Source organism: Desarmillaria tabescens (genome assembly GCF_030435595.1).
Source record: "Desarmillaria tabescens strain CCBAS 213 chromosome Unknown EV420scaffold_31, whole genome shotgun sequence".
In the NCBI taxonomy this organism is placed as follows: domain Eukaryota; kingdom Fungi; phylum Basidiomycota; class Agaricomycetes; order Agaricales; family Physalacriaceae; genus Desarmillaria; species Desarmillaria tabescens.
Window position 1 is genome coordinate 44,117 of NW_026848330.1, and position 19,429 is coordinate 63,545.

The following is a 19,429-nucleotide window of genomic DNA, read 5'->3' on the forward strand; positions in this document are numbered from 1 at the left end:
TCGCGTAGGCAATTCTTCTTTCGTCGGGTAAAAATACCACGCTAGCTCTATTAATTCCCTCGAGATATATCACATCGCGCCCAACACCGTTATCAGAACTTGAAGGAATAATATGGAGAAATTTGACATTACTGGAATGTTCATGAGTGATAAGCAAGCAGGTGGTGCCATTGGCCGATATTCTAAAAGACCTGAGCTGATGTTCACGGAACTCAAAGTTCACGGTGGTGGAAAGGACATCTCCTGTAGTCGTGCTCCAGAAGCGAAGGACGATGTCTGAATTTTGATGATCACCATCTGACTGAGAAAGATGTGCTAGTGTGGATCCGTCTTTCGAGACTACGAGCAATCGGCCCGGCACCGCGGATGGAGAGAAAGAATGTCCCGATGGATCCCCACCCGCCCGTGATGAAGAGTATCCCCGCTGCAATGCGTCCCCTTCAGCTACCCTGATCCAGGAATGCTGATCCGGGGTACTGTGAACATGTCGGTCGGTGGCATTCACATCAATCCTCACGAGGGCCATAGCTTGTATGTCAATGACGATAATGCCAGTTACATATAGAAGAACCTTGTAGGTTTTCAGGCCTTCGAAAATGTAGCGGTAGCAGCTTTGAGGTGTTCGAATGTCACAGATGGATATGAGAACAGATGCAGACTGGTCCACCTTTGTAGTGCCATCTGAGTATCTCGGGATGATGTCACAATGAGCCTGGGAGTGGGAGTATGGGTAGCGCATGACCACCGATCGTGTTACAACACAACCCAGAACATCATACTGAGGATCCTCTAGCGACTCCTCTGGATCGAAAAACGAAGATAACAATATCAGAGCTGGCTTTTTTCGGATACTGATATTCCAAAATACCAGAGAGGTATGGTCTTCAGTTGCAGTGACGAGCATTTGAGAATCTGCGGATGTGCTAAACGCAACGATATCAATAAACATCGCATCGGATGGATATTCGAGAATGTCATGCCAGTGGATCTGTGCCTCACAGGGTCCAATAGGCTCATCATCCCGTATCTTGGATATTAAGTCCTTCTCTCCACGTTGACATGCTCGATACATGAGCAGACGAAAGCTATTATCCACATCTTTTAACTTCACAATCATCAGAAACAGCTACTAAATGAAATTACACACAACCACTTACGCGATTGACCCACAGTGAAACTTTGGTTATCTCTCTGAGGAAATCCCAGTGTTTATCAGTCATGAATACCACTTGAAGCCATTTGGGCAACAGTTCTTCAAAAAGGGTGCAGATATCATTGATATCATCCTGGACACCGAAACAATTTATGTGCCACACTGGCCCAACCACGGCGTAATTCCCGATATAGGATGGGATCGGGGAATCGGGCACCCACGACGTGAGGAATTTAATCAGATGTGATAGACATTGCTTTGCAAGCTTCCTTTTGTGGGCCTCGATATCGATAAACCATCCGTCCTCACGAGGCAAAGAGCTTGTCAGGAAATCGTCGAATGACTTGTGAATGACCTTAATAAAGTTACCGTTCTTCGTGCTGGGGAGCCGTAAAACGCTGCCAAGTTTTTCCAGGATAACCTGTGCTGCAGTATCTTCATGAGGGGTAAGCATGATGTTATCGAGAAGGGCCGCCGTCATTCCTGGGGGTGTTTTTGCAACCAGGACTGTACCAAGGATGCGCAGTATATCCTTCTTGAGGTCCCCTCTGACGTACCCTACACCAGGCTTGATGTTCCCCACGTCATCCAGCTTCCATTCAAACACTATAGTATTCAGAGCAGTGCGATAAAGGATGTTCAAGGAGTCGATGGCATTTGCTGGGAGGTTACTCTCCAGAAACGCATTGAGCATTCTTCCATTGGGATTAGCAGATATAAAGTTGCAAGCTGCGGCGGCCCAGATGAAGAGCCCACTGGCCCGCTGTGCCAGCTTATCCACTGCGTAGCGCTCTTCACAGGTGTTTTTGAATGTACTACCTGGAGGCTCAGCCTTGTAAATTTCACCAAACTTGACATTAATGAAATACTTGATATCGCGTTGGACATGCTCCGATTGTTCCGAAGCGTCCAAAACGAAGTGGAATGCACCAGCGGCCGGATCCACGGAATGGAACGAGTGTTGTATCCTTTCAATGGGACGACTGAAGACAAGCAGTCGTATGAAGGGCAACTTTGAGCCAAATCCTCCAAATAAAACAGCGAGCATCTCCTTGGTTATGTCACTCTCATCCAAACCATCGATGATGATGACTATCGGTCCTTCCAGAGCTAAATCTGGCAGGCTCTCCAACGGGCGTCGGAGAAGCAAGTCGAATTGCTCTTTGGCCGAATCTGGTGACAGCCCCAAAACATTTCTGTTTGTTTGAAGGACTTTGGAGATGACGGTCCCAATACGTCGGTCAAACATCCCCAACGAGTATGCAATACTGGTGATCAGATGTGACGCGTCCGGGTATCTAATGCGATCATAACGAATGAAGGCGCCAAGACGGTTGCGTGCACTGGTGTGAACAACGAAATGTTCATGCAGCGTGCCCACAATCGAGCTCTTCCCTGTCCCGGCCAAGCCACTGCACCACAGCATACCTCCACGTAATTCTGTGATCCAGATCAAGAGATACTTGATGGTTTCGACACGTGTATTTTTCATGCACTTTGATTTGGTTTTGAGACTTGTCGGTGGCTGAAGTTCTCGGAGTGTTTGACACATTTCTAAACATATTGTTGAATTTAGGTGTTCATGCACACAATCAAAGACCTACTAATTTTCTTAGCGTCTTCTTGCGTGGAGAGTGTTACAGCGAGATCTTCTGCTACAATGTTTGACAGCAACTTGTCTCGTAGATCTTCGAAACCTTCACAAAACTCTTCAGCCTTGTCTGAAAGGAATGCACGGGTTATTCGCTCTAAGGGAAGCCTTTGAATATCTGTCAATAAAGTAATATGGAATACCGCACCTGCCAAACTTGTTTTATTTACATAGCCCCGTATGAACGTGGAGCATTCAATGGTGTGCTGGAATAGGGCATCATAAACGGTCTTCAGACTCTCTCGTTCCGATAAGACTTCTTGACTGATCAATTGCTCGTATGTCGATATCATGGTGACGTAGAGTTTCCTGACAATCTCATCACTTTCCATCAGCTTTCGTAGGGGCTATAAGCGATATGATAGCAGATGTGTCAGAAAAATAATCATACGGAACGCAGGAACCTACCTTCGCTCCGATTGACACTAGGCTCCAAGCGGTTTTTGCCGCAGGATGTAACTAATCCATCGTTAGCATCAAATTTATCGCACAGTATACAATAAATTTCAAAGCCCACATCTGCTATCGTATCAATGACAGCCCCAATGGGCTTCATAACATCGAGTACTTTTCCGATTCCATCCAGAGGGGTCTTGGGCATCGGGGTGTCTTGGACGAGATCTATCATGACCTGCCTCATATTGCCAGAGCAGAAGACGTTGAATGAGAATATTGGCCGTGGCTCAGGTTCGCTGTTTGGAACGGATATGATCATTTCTGAGGATATGCTCATCATCGGGTGACAGACATTGACAATATGAAGAACTTACCACCGCTATGAGGAAATAATGATATCCGCCTCTCTATGAACCCTAGGCTTATCTTTCGCATTAATGGCGTTTTCGCATTCTTGAAGAGCTCGAATTTCACATTCATTGAACGGTCGTGGGCACCTCTGTCATGGAAGGGTAAGTTGAGAGAATGCTCCCAAGATAATGGAACCCACAAATTGATGGGTTCCAACCAGTTCGGCAAAGATTGCGAAGGCATCTTATATGCACGCGTCTTGTACGAACTTTCCCCGATGGTTATCTCAAGGTATATTCGATACTTGGTGGATAGCGCCGGAAGACCATATACCTCTACCTCTGGGAGATGAGGTACATGAGATTCAGTTCTTTGATAGATACAAGATCACCACTAACTTTGAATGTAACTGGGCGAACATGTTTGTGAGTTGGGAGGATCGTCATAAAGATTGACAATGCATACTGACTGTATTCTGTCTGATGTCCTAGCGGCCACATCCGTGTCTTCCATCTTGATGGTAGTATCTGCGGCCACGATCTGAGCTGCCGGAGGTGCCTATACTCAGTTCGTGGTCATCGAGATTTACAGCTATTATTGTGTGAAAACGGACCTCCACGACGACATTGGACATCAGTCTTGCGCCTAGCCTAGCAGGTATCGACATTATGGGCTCCATCGCCTTGAATGCCTCCCCGATTGTGGGCGTGGGCCCGTTCGAATCGTCGGAACAGAATATTTTGAGTGAACATAGATTTGTTGAGTCTGATGCGCTGCCAAGGGTGAACGTGATACCTGGACACAATTTGAATAGGTTCAACTAATGCAAAAGATAACGATGACATACAGCTGCTGCCCACCACATAGGATATCGGTTTCTCTGTATGCCCCAGGAGTGTGCCTGGCATCACCGGCACTCGACTAGGCCTGTACAGTCTAAATTCAACAACCGTCGAAGCGCTAAGGTCAACCCTAGTCAAATGGATGCATAATCAGAAAGACAATCAATGGGACACGTAATCTGGAGCCCACCAGTCAGGACTCATAGGCCAGATGATTACCGATCGGGAATCCATTTCATAGGTGGGCGACTTGCGAACAGTACTTCCGGCGATAATCTCCATGTATATATGGGAATGATTTCTGGCCAACGCCTGGAAGCCATGAACTTCTACCTCTATGACGAGATATATGAAATCCAGCTCGATCGAATCAAATTTGGGACGAACTTTGCAAATAACGGATTTCTCTAGAACTACGCGTGAGGGAGGGTCTGGAAAAGTTGGGCTATGAATGCTCACTTTTCCTGGTCTGTCATCGCAGGACTGCTCATGGTGGTTGCTTAGAGTGCCTTGTTGATGTGACGTGTCCAGCTTGATGGCTTCCAAATGGACGGACCTAAGTGAAAGCTGATCCTTCGTCTGGCGCCGAACGGCGAATACTGTCGAGAACCATACCGCCTGTTATATCGGCGTTTTCCCCGGCTTGCACGCCCGGTAATACAGGAAATTCCCACCGTACAAGAGCACGCGGAATCAAACGTCAAATGCGTCCTTCGTACATCACAGCCTTGTTATAGCGTCTGAATCAATAGACCCTTTCGAAGGATGCTTCCTGTGAGGCGACCAGGTCTAAGCTAGGAAAGTTTGGTTAAGAATATGTACATATCTGAAGGATCTCATCCTTTTGCCGATCAAATGTAAGGGCTATCCGGTGCGATCGGAAGGGTAACGAGGGTATGTAGAACTGATCAGCGAGTACGGGGGAAGATTTCAAGAAAAGGTAGACAGAAGAGCTGGTTGTACGTTTCACTAATACTGTTAGTTCCTCTCGGTACCCCGGCGAACACTGATCTCGCCAACTTGTCGATACCTGAGATCGAGCTTTGGGTTATGTCGTAACATAGGTTTTAATCGCACGTCGGCTTGTCTATAATATACTTGAGAGTAAGCATAGGCAACATTTAACATCGATGGCGTTAACTCACAAGGCAAAGTTAGACATCTTTCCGCCTTCTCACGTTCTATACTAGAACATGCTCGAGGAGTGGCGGTTTATCAAGACACAAATGCCCTCTTCCATTGCGAAGAACATTGCATATTGACCGATAGAGTCTTGAAATTTCTCTACCAAAGTAACAGCTCATTCCTTTGCCCCACGCCGAATTCCGCGGTCGATTCATTTGGTCTCACGTCTCTTGACCCGCTTCGTATTCATTGGCTGTTGTAGGTTGGCAATATATATAATTTGGCATGGCATGAAGAAACGCGGAAGGGAGCGTAAAATGAGTTGTGTTCCTTCGCTTCGAAGACGCCTGAACCTTGTTAAGATACGTCCTGTTCATGGTCGAAAGAAATATGTCGACACTATTCAACCAATATAAGTGGAACTGCACACTAAACATGTAGTCCATCGCGAATCGTTGCTGAGATTGTAGGGTGCACATTAGGAGGACGGCGATTGGAGGATAACGGTGATGACGAGAAATGTATGGCACGATGGGAAGGATGGCACAAGACATCCAAATATCTTGATTTAACGCCGATGTAAGCCATCCAATGGAGAGCAGAAGGGGATGAGTGGTGCTTTAGTGTGAGCATCGTTTGATGGTAGGACGATATTTTGAGGTTTGACAGTCTCTATACGATGCAGTTCACACAATGAAACGTGTGACAAGCCTCTTGTAGAACATTAACAAGGTAGTTCGGCTGAAAAACTGGCATGTGACCGTGAATTGGGGAAGATTTTGAGGAACGTGTAGATCTGAAGTAGGACTCGCCAAGGACGGTAGTTGACTTTGGTCAGAATCGCGTCGATGGATCTTTGTGCAGGGCCAGAACGGGAATAACGCAATGATAAGTGTGAAATTAATGAAATGATACATAGCTGCGTGGTGGCCGACAAAGGTCGATAAGACTATTGCCTTTCTGGCACTACTTTCTCTCCTACTGCTAAGTATCGGGTCATCAAAATCTTGATCTCGATAAAAGGCAGGAAAGTGCACGAGATGGGGTCCTTTGAGGGTAGAAGCCGGTCGCGTTCTGGGCGAACGTGTGACCTTCGCAGCGCAAGATGAATGCATCGACCCTCCAGAAAGGGCCACCTGTTTTCCTTCAACCAAGAAAACTAGGAAGAAAATAAAGGGATCGTACCAAACCTCGTATGTACCCAGGATCGTACTTCGACGTTATCAGGGCACAGCTGATGTCAGGGACACATTTGACAATGCTTGGTGGGCCTATCCTCCGCCGGTACGAGCCATGGTTTCTCTTTGGCACCAACGACACAAAGACCGCGACTTTTTCCTCGTTATTGCTGCCCGCGATTCTCAAAGTCAGCAAGTACAAGATTAAGTAGCTCCTGAAAGACCCCTGCAAGAAAGATCAGAAAAAAAAGTGTTCCAAAGAAAAAAGACGCATCAGAATTCAAGTAAGCGCTATTGATATCGTTGCCCTCTCTGACCATTCTTCAGCTTCATCTTCCAGAGATTTTTCTCAAGCAATTCAATGCAACGTAATCGGAAGATTTTTCGTTGAAGGAGTACAGCCTTATGTATCTACGCGCAGTGACGCGGATAACGACCAAGGGGATACAAAAGGCTTAGGGGGACATGACGGTTCGGGAACAAGAATCGGCGGCGTCCCAAAATGGCAGTCCCTCTTTACCGCTACCCCCTCCGAGATATCTTTGCGCCAATGCACCCATGGCAAACGAACTAATGCAAATGTATCAGCGCCCTCTATCATGCGCGCTTTGACTTTGAATAGTACTTCTACTCTGTAATTTAACTCTGCCGCGTACACATGATTTTCGTCATTAAATGCTGTTCGTATCTTCTTGGGTGGAGGTAACAACGCTGCAGTTCAGAGCATTCCATGGGCTTCGGTAAACAAATCGAAGTTTCGAACCATCAATGCATCAAGTTTATAGATTAACTGCAAAAGAAAGAGTCGGTCAGCACTGTCCAGAATATAGCGCTGATGTTGTACCAGAAGCGCCGCAACCGAAGCATACATTGAATCGATTGCTTCCACAGGCTAAGAGACCAGCTCAAGAAGACAGAAAACAAAAATGACTCGTAGTTTCCCCTCCCGTGTAAAAATACATACAGTATTCCTTAAGACCTCCGATTAAATGGGCGAACATTCCCGCTTCAACCAATCTAAAGCTCGCTTGTCATCTTCCAACAACGGTGACACCTTCTGCCACACTTCTTCATGATAATCATTAAGCCATTTCGTTTCTATGATGGGTCAGCGCCTGGAAATCATATCGTTGCAAGGAGTCGCACCTTCTGCAGTCAGTAATGTTTTATCCACCAATTTCTTATGAATCGGACACCTACGGGGCAATTAGCAGACAGAAGACACAGAATGGCCAATCCGACTTACATCGTGACATGCTCAAAACCTAGGTACCCCTTATTCCCAAAATTATTTAGCGTCTGAACCTCCTTGACCAATACGATGTTCTCTATCCGAATGCCAAACTTCCCGTCGGCATAGTAACCAGGTTCATTCGACACCGTCATGCCAGGCTTAAGTGCATTCGCGTTCAAACCTGGTCACGAACGCGTCAATTTCAAATCCTAAATACAGAAGATATAGAACTGACCGATGCGGGTGCCAATTCCATGAGGTCCTTCATGGACGTTGAGGAAGTGGCCTACTCCATGGCCGGTACCATGTCTGTAGTCGAGTCCGTCTTGCCACAGCGCTCGTCTTGCCCATGAATCACTTAAAGGAAATGAGCATCTATCAAACTGGAAAGTATTTGGTAGAGACATACATAATGTAGCCAGTCGTACCATTAGGGAATACAGCAGTATCGATCGCGATATGACCCTGGAGAACTCGAGTGTTTGCACGAATTTCCTCCGGCTTCGGTGTACCAAAGTGCTATGCGTAAGACGTCAGCAATAGTTCGCACACTGGCACAAGATGAATAGCACGTACCCATGTTCGAGTCACGTCGGTCGTACCATCGAAGAATTGAGCTGCACGATGAATGCAATGAGCAATGAACCGGGATGAATATCTAGACATACCTCCTGAATCGCACAGGTAGACCTCTTCCTTATTAATAATGGCAGAATCCTTCGAATCCGGAGAATAGTGTATGATAGCTGGCACAGTCAGTCACTCTCTAGCCCACGAAAGCATGCATGACCCTCACCAGCATTGGCGCCGGTCGACGAGATGGTAGGAAAGCTTAGACCCTTAAACAGACCTTGCTCACTGACATCATCAGCCAGCACTTTTTTACACAACGCAAAGGCGACTCACGCTCGGTACTCTTCCAGCTTGCCTGCAGCACCCCACTCCGATAGCTTCTTCCCTTGATTGAGCTGATCTTCGAGCCAAGAGAAGTATTTCACCAAAGCTGCGCCATCACGAATGTGACTCTGCCTGAATCCCTCGAGTTCTGTTGCGTTTTTGATCGACTTCAATGAAGACACGGGAGATGGTAGAAGGGTGTAGTTGTCCTGAGGCAAAGTTAGCAATCTGACCTAGACTAGAATGATCCTGCACCTTTCCAACAGTCTCGGCTACCGCCAAACTGGATTTGTCCGTGACTAAAACTTTGCCTTCCGACTTGAACTCTTTCAAGAAGGTCCAGAATTCCTCGTAAGACTTGACATCAACATCTGCCGGTGCACCTCCTTGAACAAACAGTGTTGCGCTGTCCATCGTAACGACTGCATACGCAAAGAAAACTGGGTTAAAGTCGATATCCGATCCGCGCAGGTTATACAACCAAGCAATTTCGTCCAAAGCCGTAAGTATGATCGCCGCGCATTGTTTCTTTCTCAACTCGTCACGCAGACGCCCAAGTTTAGATTCGTGGGATTCGCCAGAGAATTTTTCCTCGAGATGAACAATCGGATTCTTGGTTCGTGCAGGGCGATCTGTCCAGATTTGATCCACCAAATTTTGAGGTAGAGAGACGAGCGTCGATTTGCGAGGTGACAGATTCTTTGAGAGAGAAGAGGCGTCTTCGGCGGTGATGAGGGTCGCGTCGATACCGATCCGTGAGGATTCTTCGAGATGCTGGAATGCTATCAAGGAATAGACCTAGCACAGAGCGCATATACGCACCTTGGTCAGGTAATCTTGCCAGGTCGGTACATCTGCACAACGTAAGTTCATATTTCTTTCCCAGGATAAGCACATGTACCAGGTAACCCCTGTTTCATCAGCTTCCAATTCCTGCAGAGCGTGTCACTGATTGACTAGAATCCACGAAAACATGCTATTCACTTGTCCAACTGGTTCTCCGCTTGCAAGAAGTATCTGCCGTCAGTAAATAACAAGGCATCCTTGGGCGTGATGATTGCGCATCCTGCATCGACATTCAGCGCCGAAGACAGGTATATCGAGGTGAGATATACCAGCAGATCCATTAAATCCAGATATAAATGCCCGCCGCTCATCACATTCCGCGATGTATTCACTGCCGTCTATGTATGGTCATCAGCATGCAGCCATGCAGGGATGGGCCACCACTTACGTTGGTCCTCACTTACGACAACGTACGCATTGATATCGTTCTCCTTCTTTCCCATGAGCTCTCTGAGCTTGGCTAGCCTCTCGGTCGTGTTCACAGTCGCACCCATGGCTGCTGCAGACGATGAAAAGCGAGGTCTTGGCGTCAGAAAACGGAATTTTCGACAACAACGAAGGAGCAACATGTACTTCAATGCGATATCCCTGGTCCGATAACGCGAGAATGTGCCACGAGGACGGCGATGACGATGATGGCAGACGGTGGTGGTGGTCCGGAACGAAGGGCCCGTGTGATCAAACTTGTTCGGTAACGGTGACGTCGACTGCCCCCCACCGTCAACCCTGACGACGATATCGATATCATTCCTGGTGTGCGCCGTGCTAGGCTTTCAAAACCGTCGACGTCGACCTCCGCGCCTTTCTGGCCTGCTATCGTGAATGATGCGTGCTGGATTCACTCTGACCACAGATTTTGGTCGTTCCTTAGGATATGCACTGCCAGCATATTAGCGATAGTAACGACGAGGTCTGCTTGCCAAAATGCCTGAAATATCGCTCTCTAAGCCAATGGCGGCATGGTACCAACTTGAAGCAGGATTTTCAGACTATCGCAGAAGTTCAATAAACTGGCCGAACTCTCTGTGCTGCCAAAACCGTTCTTTCGTTCTATAATCAACCATAATACACAAACGACAAACGAATGACTCTCGTATCTCTATCTTTCGACTCGGATACCCAAGTATTTTCGGGTATCAACGCAATGGACTCATCGGTAGGCGTCTTGCTGAGAATTCGCTGGTGAACATCGCGCTATATATTGTAATAAGTTGCGGCTTAAGACGGACTACTGACGCAGTGCAATGATTCAGCGTTGGTCTCCCTGCACCGGCTGGCTGTTGACCGACCGACTCCCTTGCGATTAGCGCAAGAATCTCCTCCACGTTGATCGCCTAGCTGGACTTGGCGAGGTTGAAGTTTACGTTGAAAACATTGATTATATACATACTACAATTGTTCACTAGACGAGGCTAGAAGTCAATATTTCGTTCTCCTTGTTTCTCACTGTTCTGAAATGTTACTAGATCCGTTCATTTTAATGGCATACTGGACGCTATCAGACAAATTATAATAATTGTTTTCGTCTCGTGCTCGTCTTATATATCACCAACACAGTAGGTCCGAGAGCGGCAGGAGCAACAGCGCTGCGTTGCGGCTGTTTTGCTCCGCGTGAGGTACTACTTTGTGTCTGTTTTAACAATGGCCGCACTGCTTGGGACCCTCAAAAGGTTCAACGCTGTCAGTGTCGGCATCCATCGAATGTGCTCATTCTATCACCATGTCTACAAATACGTGAGCATCGAATAAAGGACACCGAACGCCATTTCTAAACCCCTAAATTTACTAGCCTATCCGAACCGAGTCCGATCTGCAACCGGAGGTCGAACATGAGAATGAGAACATACACCGCCCTGACTACAGGTGACACTGGCTAATCATTACTCCCGGTTCCAGCTGACTGACTAAAAGTTTTCCTCTCTTTTTAGTCTGCTCGTCAGCTGCCCCTGCATGGATAACCATGGCTTCCCACCTCGATTTAGCGACGACACATTCGAATTACAACATTCCTGCCGAAGCCACGCTGGACCAGAACAAGCCTATGTTGGAGTTTCAAGTGTCGCGCATCACAGCGCAGTTGACGTCGGGATCATCGGCTGTCAGGGTTAGTCAGGCAAGAACTAGTTTATTACATCCTGTTGCTTCTATTAGTGTACACGGCGAGTAGATAAATAGGTAGTCGAACAAAGACAACCCTCGCCTGTTTGCGAGGGTTCCCTGCTATATCCGGGTGAGCGGCTGGAGAATTACCGCTTATCTCAACACAAACAGGCAGCATAACCCACAGTCCTTGTCGCTCTCGTTCTCTGTGCTGACTCTCGAGACTATCGCTACACCGCCACCCCGACACTGGTGTCGAGATCACCTTTGTCACTTGCTAGACCACGAGACGGTCTGGTCGTTCGCTTTGCTGGTCCACGAGACGGTCCGGCTGTTCGCTTTTCTGGTCCACGAGACGGTCCAGTTGTTCGTTTTTTGCTCTCCACATTCGTTGTTTGCCGCGTCGAGATCGCCTATAGAGCAAAATGTCGGACGAGTTGTTTGGTGCGCGTTTTCCCAAGTTATCGGTCGGAAACTTTGCGGAATGGCGAGTGATGATGGAGGCCGAGCTCACGCGTCGGAAGCTCTGGACCGACATTGTCGAGATTGAGGTTGATGGAGATGGGAAGTCGGAGTCAGAGATCTTGGTGGAGATCACGACGAAGTTGAAGGCACGGGATAAGCAGAAGATGGCGGAGGCTAGGGCCGAGATGATTTTGAGGGTGGATGTCAGGCAGCTGGCGCACATGGACTCGAAGGACCCACGGGAGATCTGGGGGAACTTGCAGACCGTGCATCGTGCACAGGGCTTTGCGACGAGCTTGTCCCTGCGAAGGAAGTTCTTGACTGCGAAGATGCTTGAGGGGCAGGGTATGGAGTCTTGGGTTGGGCAAATCAGGCGGATGGCGAAGGCGATGGAACTGGCCGGCATCGATGTTAGCGACCAGGATCTAATCCTTGCACTCACCATGGGACTTCCCCTTTCCTACGAGAACGTCATTATCAACTTTGACGCGACCCCGCCCGACCAGCTCACACTCTCAAATGTGATCGTTCGCTTGCTCAACGAGGAGACGCGCCAAGCATCGCTTGCCCCAGGACGCTCCGAGATGGACAAAGAGGATAGCGAGGACGTTGCAGCCGTCGCCTTTCGTAGCGGCAAGGCGAAGGGCAACAGTCGAGTTGACCTCATTTGCTTCTTCTGCGATAAGCCTGGGCACTTGAAGGCCGATTGCGAGGAGAGGGCAAAGTGGTGGAGGTCCAGAAAGAAAAAGACTGCGGCGGCGGACTTTGCCGGGTTGGCTATCGAGAGCGATTCTGATGTTGCTTTCTAGGCTATTCTTTCCCACCACGGTATTCACCTTCCGGGGGTGTATGTTTTTTCTTTTCTTTTCTTTCTGTTTTTGGTATTGATGCGCGAACTTGCGGGGGTGTGTTGGAGTTTCAAGTGTCGCGCATCACAGCGCAGTTGACGTCGGGATCATCGGCTGTCAGGGTTAGTCAGGCAAGAACTAGTTTATTACATCCTGTTGCTTCTATTAGTGTACACGGCGAGTAGATAAATAGGTAGTCGAACAAAGACAACCCTCGCCTGTTTGCGAGGGTTCCCTGCTATATCCGGGTGAGCGGCTGGAGAATTACCGCTTATCTCAACAGCCTACTCAGGAAATGAAAGAACAGCGCATTGATGCAGAGAAGCATGATTCCCTGGATTGGAGATACCCGGATGGTGGTCTTCGTGCATGGTTGGTTGTCCTGGGGTGTTTCATGTACGCGACTACAATCATGTGCGTCTCATGAAATCGCTCATCTCAACCTGATACTGACTCAGCCACCATTACTAGGGCGTACGGTCTTACATGGGGTGTTTTTCAAGATTATTACCACACAAACATGTTCCCTAATACTAGTCTGAGTATTCTCAGCTTGGCGGGTGGATTGCAAAATTTTGTGAGTGCACTTCTATATCTCGGTGACGCCCTCGAAATTTCACCTTGAGGTAGCTAATGAACTTTACGGCGTACCTGTCAGGCGGTCTAGGAGACCGATAGTATGTTCTTGCCGCATTCCTCCTAGTCTGGCTCTCACTCTTGCCTTATATAGTGGATACAAGGTTCGCTCGTCGAGATTTCACTCGCGGGCGGTAGATACTTATCGCTTTTTGCATAGAGATTGATTGCCCTAAGCAGCTTTCTCGCTTATCTCTGCCTCCTAGCTTCGGCATTTACGACAAAGCTCTTTCACGTCTTCTTATTTCAAGGCGTCTTCCTAGGAATATCCCATGGGTTATCTATGCCGCTTTATATGTCCCTGCCCTCGCAGTGGTTCCTCAAGAAGCGTGGTCTCGCCACGGGACTGGCAGTCAGCGGAGCAGGGATAGGTGGCGGAATACAGTCACTGGTCGTGCGAAAATTGTACGTCTTTCCGACTCCTTATCGGCGCAATGCTAATGTCTGTGTAGACTGGTGAAAGTGGGGTTTAGAAACACTTTGCTAATCTATAGCTCCATGCATGGTGTCGTGTGGATCGTGGCTTTGTGTCTCATCAAGGAACGCCGAAGCCCAGATCAAGTGCAACAAAAGAAGCGGTGGATACCTGAACGCGTAGACGGCCGACTTTATAGTGTGGCCACGAGTGTCTTTGTTGGTATCTTTGGCTTCTTGGTGCGTTTTATCTTATGCTTAGCGATCCATCTTCTGACGAGGTGGATGGTTTACTAGGCGCCTTTTTACTTCAGTACTACTTACACAAAACAATTCGTACCTTCTATCGCACATGACCCTCTCAAACCCGTGGTCCCTTTGGTGTTGATGAACTTCAGCGGTACGCTCCGTTTCGTATTCCTTATTTATGATGTTGCTTCATGTATCATAACTAACCTGATCCACTCCTATAGCTGGATTCGGTCGCGTAAGCTCACTGCAAGGGCTGACTTTTGATGAGCCGCGTCCGATTAACTGATAACTTATGCCTATACAGATCCTGGCGGGGAAACTGGCTGACTACTTGGGCCCTATGAACGTGTTCTTCTCGTCCTTTTTCTTTGGAGGGCTCTTTCAGATTTTAATATGGACTTTCGCCAAGACCTACGCTGCCATCATCGTATTTTCGATTCTTAGTGGATTGGTCGGATGCTGGTTCATCAGTCTTCTTCCTGTCGTGTGCGCTGAACTCTTTGGCGTCGAAGGTTTGTCGACTATCACAGGCTTGATGATATTGGCGAACTCTCCAGGTGAGCAGTTCTCAACTTCCGGGCCTTCTTGCTCGTTTCTCAACCTTTCCGCCTTTTAGGACAGTTGGCGGGCGCGCCCATAGCCGGTGCAATTTTCTCAGCATCAGGGGGGAGCTGGGTTGCAGTAACGATGTATTCTGGCGGCGCGATGGTGCTTGGATCGCTATGCATACTCTATGGTGAGCTTGTTCGTAGTTCTTCAATTCCAGATGTTTAACGTGCAATACGAAGCCCGATTTTCTTTTGAAAAGCGTATATGGGCTTTTGCCTGACTCATGTACCTACAGAGTCTGTACAAAAATATGCCCCATTCCTAATGAGTCGGGATACGATCAAGGAGTACATACCATTATGGAGGCAAAAGAAAACACCTTGAAGGTGGGCCTCCCTTGGACTGCGTCACGCTGTCACATTTTCGTCGTGAGCCACCTGCATATTCCTTCTCCACGCTTTGTTTCGGCGTATCTTTCCATCTCATTTCTCTGGCCAGCAGATACTTAATCCATTGGTGTCCCTGTTTGAACAGCTACCAGCGCCAGATCACGACGATCTTTGCGATCCCCGGTCCGACGCATCGTACCACTTAGCAATTGCGTAGGATTTCTAACCCAGAAAAGTGAATTGTCTGAATTTCATGTCCTTTCAACTGACTAAGGCTTCCTCATTCTAGTCATCTATTTCGCGTAGTCTCCGATACAAATGAGGCTCTTCTCACCTTGGCACGTCTATGATAACGTTCTTCCCCGCTTTTTTCGGTCTCTCTACTTGTATAGCTTCCTCTTCGCGTGCGTTCTCGTTTTTGCCGTTAAGTTTAGTGTACGGGTGAACTGGTCAGTTCTTCGATACATATTTTGACGCAGTTAATGGCGAAAGCGTAGGTCTCTGAGGCAACCACAAGTATACCAACAACAATGGTCCAAGCTCTGCAGTTCCTGACCATTCCTGCAAAAACGACATGTACAGCGACTGTGATTCTGATGCACGTGAGCTCACTTCTATCTTCCACTGAATAAAGCTTTATGTTTAATAACTATAGGGATTGGGCGACTCGGGAAATGGCATGATGCCTATAGCCCAATACGTCGGTTCCGACCCCGCATTAAGCCACGTTAAGTGGATTCTTCCTCATGCGTAAGTTCTGCCAATGTTTCCTGCTTTCTCGAAGCTGGAACTCAGGTCTAAAGCCCAACTCGTCCAGTTACAATCAGCGGCGGAAGAGCCGTACCTGCATGGTAATGTCATCTAATGTACGAGGGTTGGATATTCAAACGTTTTTATATAGGTACGACATCACTGCGTTCCAAGCCAATGCAGCGGAGGACGAGCCGGGGATAAAACAGTCCATCGAATACCTTTCTCAGCTGATGCAAACAGAAATGGACAGTGGCATCGACTCGACGAGCATCGTGTTCGGCGGACTGAGCCAAGGTGCCAGTCTGTCATTGTTCATGGGCTTGACGATCAAGGAGAAGCTCGGGGGTATCGTAATGCTAAGCGGAAGGATGCTCGTCGAAGAATCTTTGAAGAAGATGTTTTATCTTTATCCATTTTATTTTTGTTCAGACGCTGATCGTGAGCAGAACATAACTCCACACGCCACATCTATTCCTATTTTTATTGCTCACGGGTCGGAAGACCGCATCATAACGTTGGATCGCTCCCAATCGTCGGTTGCTGCTCTTAAGCAGTTGAGGTACACAGTGCACACGGAGACAAGCGAGAGCGATGGAATCACTCACAACATCTATCAGGGTCTCGGTCATTCGGTCGCGGATGCAAAAGTGCTTGATGATTTAAGTGATTGGCTGAAGAAAACGATCCCTGCAAATTAGCGGTGGCTAATTGGACGATGATTTAATTGTATATAGGTAAGAACGCCATTCGTTCATACAGATGCTATTCTTCAGTTCAAAAATGCTTGAAGTACAATCGGCCACTTGGGAGCAATGATAACATACGGAAGAATGTTGGTCCTTGAAAACGGACACAGTATTTACACACTTCTCACTCTCTGCAGCCGGTCCGACTCGAGAGCATTTGACAAAGCTGACATATTACCCATTTACCTTACACCATTCCTTCTAAATCTAGCCTCTATCTCTCTGCTACAGTGCACCGCACCGCCGACGCCGCACTAGGTCCGTGGAACGGCCTACAATGTCCTAGGGCGCCATATGGCTCTCAAGGCAAGCTGTACCTATCAGAACACCTATCGGTACCAAGTAAGAACGTGCACCGAGGGACTGCAAGCTGTTGAGAGATCAGAAGTTGGTACGAAATCCATGCTGTTCTTTCTATTGCACGTGTTTCATCGAAGCAGCATCCACCCTCATTTTGTTCACGTTCTTCGCTTAGCATCTGGACGCATCAAACACGTATAAAATGCATACCTCGAAGGGACAATTCTTGTCTGGGGCTGCTGTGTTTTCAGGATGCTCTCTCTCGCTGCTGTCCTACTTGTCGCTACCTCTTCTCTGGTATCTGCGCTGCGAATAGGCACCTGGAACTTGCGATACGATTCGCAGTCAAATGACATCACTGTCCAGGAATCCATAGATTCCCTCGCCGATCCTTTGCAGGCCTTTACCTACCTCGGTATATCGAATGGCGCCGAACAACCCTGGAGCACGCGTAGGATTCGCGTCGCGGAGCATGTGTTGAACGAGGGTGCCTCTATTCTTAGTTTGTGACTTTATTTTTGGATTTCGAAACACTCATATATGTCTGCACAGGTGTACAAGAGGCACTAGTCCGGCAGGTCAATGATCTCGTTGAGCTGCTTGGTGACGGGTGGTCCTACGTATGCTTTTTGTTACGTCAAGGTCCTTGTGTCTGATGTCGTAAACAGGTCGGTGTAGGACGTGATGACGGTGTCGCCGCCGGGGAATTCAGTGCTATTTTCTACAAGACGTGCGTCCTGGCATCTTGGTATTCATTTTTTCAATCTCATTCCTGTTAACAGGTCCGACGTCACATTGTCCTGGAACGACACGTTCTGGCTATCGTACGCTAGCTCCCTATGATTAGTATTCGATGGTAACGGTAACCGTTATACATAGGAATACACCTTTGGAGCCATCAAAGTACCCTGGTGCAGGGAGCTATCGTATCGCCAATGTTGCTCGATTCACTACCGGATCCGAGACCTTCACACTGATCAACACTCACCTCGATGATATATCTGATGATCAACGGCAATTAGGTGCCTCGATGGTCCTGACGCGCGCTAAATACGAAGCAGTCCAGTCCAATGGACCGGTATTTGTCACCGGCGATTTTAACAGGTATTCTGTCACTGACGTTCTAGTTCGTGTTGTTAATTGAACTGTTCATTCAGTCCTTCTACCGGAGATGACTCTGCAGCGTATGAAATCATCACAGGGTCGCACGACCTTTTCGCTATGAATGCAACTTGGGCGGCAAAGTACGGTGTTGGCGACGAGCTGGAGGACTTTGTGATGGAAGATCTCCGAGGTCGGGCTCCGCGACGAATGGTGTCGAAGAACTATGCGACGTATAGCGGATGGACGGGTCCAGCGGATACGAGCAAATGGACAAGGATTGATTTTGTCTTTGGGGGAAGTAATGGTGGATGGTGATGCCTTTTTTTCCCCTGTGCCGCAGAAGTTTACTCAATGGGTTGCAGGACCGCCAATTCATACAAAGTGGATTCTGCCTTGAACGATGATGGACTTCTCATGAGCGACCATCGACCTACTTTTGTTGACATTTCCTTCTAAATCATTATGTGCATCTAGCCTATGCACGGTCTCATCCGAATCTTAGCCAGAGGTCTGCCTTTGGTTCATTTTACCTTGACAGATGGAATGTGAAAATGACATGAACTTGCTATCAAAGAAGCATGGTAAGGGCGGTGTGCTCGACTTGCTGCCTTTTGCATAAAGATTGACAGTCGCAAGTGTTTTGTGACACGAAGCATCGGGATTCGTTATAAACCGAGGTTGTGAAACCTGCAAGGCATACTAAACGGCTCTCCGATATCCCCGAAATAACTTTTAAGCGCTATAAACTCCTCCGCAAGACTTGAAGTTCAGATCACTCACAAAAAGAAGTGCGTTACTGTGAAGCCGTAACTTTTCCGTGGTCCAGTTCACGAACTCTGCAAACCTGCATAGTTTTACACGGAACCCTTCAAGGGTAACTGAGCATATATTTCAGATTCAACATTTAACTCGTATTATCCGGATTCAGGTGTAGCTCACATTCAAAGAAGTGCATTTTCTTCCCAATGGGCTTACTTCTCTTATACAGCGCTCGAAGTAGACCGTAATAGAGTATTTTCTTGAATTTATATCTAGCATTCGAAACCGCAACTCCCGCAACTTGTAACCCGATTCACAAAGACATGGTGGCGCTTGCTCACGGCCATCCCCAGTAGGTATATGGAAGGATTTTCAGTGCTTTAACTCGGGTATACTGGTTTTCTCTATTTTCGTGTGGAGGGCTACCGTCACTTTTCAACC

At 47.7% G+C, this 19,429-nt stretch overlaps 5 protein-coding genes across 5 annotated transcripts; 3 read left to right on the plus strand and 2 right to left on the minus strand.

Moving 5' to 3' along the window:
- Window positions 1-1,733: 1,733 nt before the first annotated feature.
- On the minus strand, window positions 1,734-2,579 carry EV420DRAFT_1311603 (uncharacterized protein; the record flags this gene model as incomplete). The annotated part of the gene is made up of 1 exon (XM_060468577.1): window positions 1,734-2,579. A coding segment is annotated over one exon (846 nt), but the record flags the coding sequence as incomplete, so codon positions are not given.
- Window positions 2,580-7,323: 4,744 nt separating this feature from the next.
- Window positions 7,324-10,344, minus strand: EV420DRAFT_1311608 (putative Xaa-Pro aminopeptidase P). The gene is made up of 14 exons (XM_060468578.1): window positions 10,062-10,344; window positions 9,943-10,011; window positions 9,812-9,893; window positions 9,729-9,760; window positions 9,650-9,681; window positions 9,083-9,601; window positions 8,837-9,036; window positions 8,727-8,788; window positions 8,507-8,676; window positions 8,340-8,449; window positions 8,166-8,287; window positions 7,943-8,111; window positions 7,843-7,892; window positions 7,324-7,794 (listed from the first exon to the last, which is right to left on the minus strand). The coding sequence occupies exons 1-14, from the start codon at window positions 10,240-10,242 to the stop codon at window positions 7,682-7,684; spliced, it is 1,911 nt and encodes a 636-aa protein (XP_060327904.1). The 5' UTR covers window positions 10,243-10,344; the 3' UTR covers window positions 7,324-7,681.
- Window positions 10,345-13,306: 2,962 nt separating this feature from the next.
- EV420DRAFT_690641 (major facilitator superfamily domain-containing protein) lies at window positions 13,307-15,404 on the plus strand. Its single transcript, XM_060483097.1, has 11 exons — window positions 13,307-13,500; window positions 13,558-13,663; window positions 13,717-13,763; window positions 13,817-13,826; window positions 13,883-14,127; window positions 14,175-14,376; window positions 14,434-14,536; window positions 14,610-14,623; window positions 14,693-14,945; window positions 15,005-15,124; window positions 15,177-15,404. The coding sequence occupies exons 1-11, from the start codon at window positions 13,382-13,384 to the stop codon at window positions 15,215-15,217; spliced, it is 1,260 nt and encodes a 419-aa protein (XP_060327905.1). The 5' UTR covers window positions 13,307-13,381; the 3' UTR covers window positions 15,218-15,404.
- Window positions 15,405-15,856: 452 nt separating this feature from the next.
- Window positions 15,857-16,777, plus strand: EV420DRAFT_1621695 (Phospholipase/carboxylesterase/thioesterase; the record flags this gene model as incomplete). Its single annotated transcript, XM_060475729.1, has 4 exons — window positions 15,857-15,928; window positions 15,982-16,076; window positions 16,130-16,177; window positions 16,228-16,777. 4 exons carry the CDS (start codon window positions 15,857-15,859, stop codon window positions 16,775-16,777), a joined length of 765 nt encoding a protein of 254 aa, XP_060327906.1.
- A 600-nt stretch (window positions 16,778-17,377) lies between these two features.
- Window positions 17,378-18,685, plus strand: EV420DRAFT_1273830 (Endonuclease/exonuclease/phosphatase; the record flags this gene model as incomplete). The annotated part of the gene is made up of 7 exons (XM_060467788.1): window positions 17,378-17,627; window positions 17,678-17,745; window positions 17,794-17,855; window positions 17,908-17,949; window positions 18,005-18,229; window positions 18,283-18,540; window positions 18,592-18,685. The coding sequence occupies 7 exons, from the start codon at window positions 17,378-17,380 to the stop codon at window positions 18,683-18,685; spliced, it is 999 nt and encodes a 332-aa protein (XP_060327907.1).
- Between the last annotated feature and the right edge of the window lie 744 nt (window positions 18,686-19,429).

Excerpts from the sequence above, each read along its gene's own strand:
- EV420DRAFT_1311608 (XM_060468578.1), bottom strand. The coding sequence starts at position 10,242 with ATGTTGCTCCTTCGTTGTTGTCGAAAATTCCGTTTTCTGACGCCAAGA. Across the intron at positions 9,682-9,728 it reads GATGAAACAGGGGTTACCTG|ATGTACCGACCTGGCAAGAT; the intron begins GTACATGTGCTT and ends TACGTTGTGCAG. Across the intron at positions 7,795-7,842 it reads AACATTACTGACTGCAGAAG|AAACGAAATGGCTTAATGAT; the intron begins GTGCGACTCCTT and ends GACCCATCATAG.
- EV420DRAFT_690641 (XM_060483097.1), top strand. The coding sequence starts at position 13,382 with ATGAAAGAACAGCGCATTGATGCAGAGAAGCATGATTCCCTGGATTGG. Across the intron at positions 14,377-14,433 it reads TTGGTATCTTTGGCTTCTTG|GCGCCTTTTTACTTCAGTAC; the intron begins GTGCGTTTTATC and ends ATGGTTTACTAG. Across the intron at positions 14,946-15,004 it reads GATATTGGCGAACTCTCCAG|GACAGTTGGCGGGCGCGCCC; the intron begins GTGAGCAGTTCT and ends TCCGCCTTTTAG.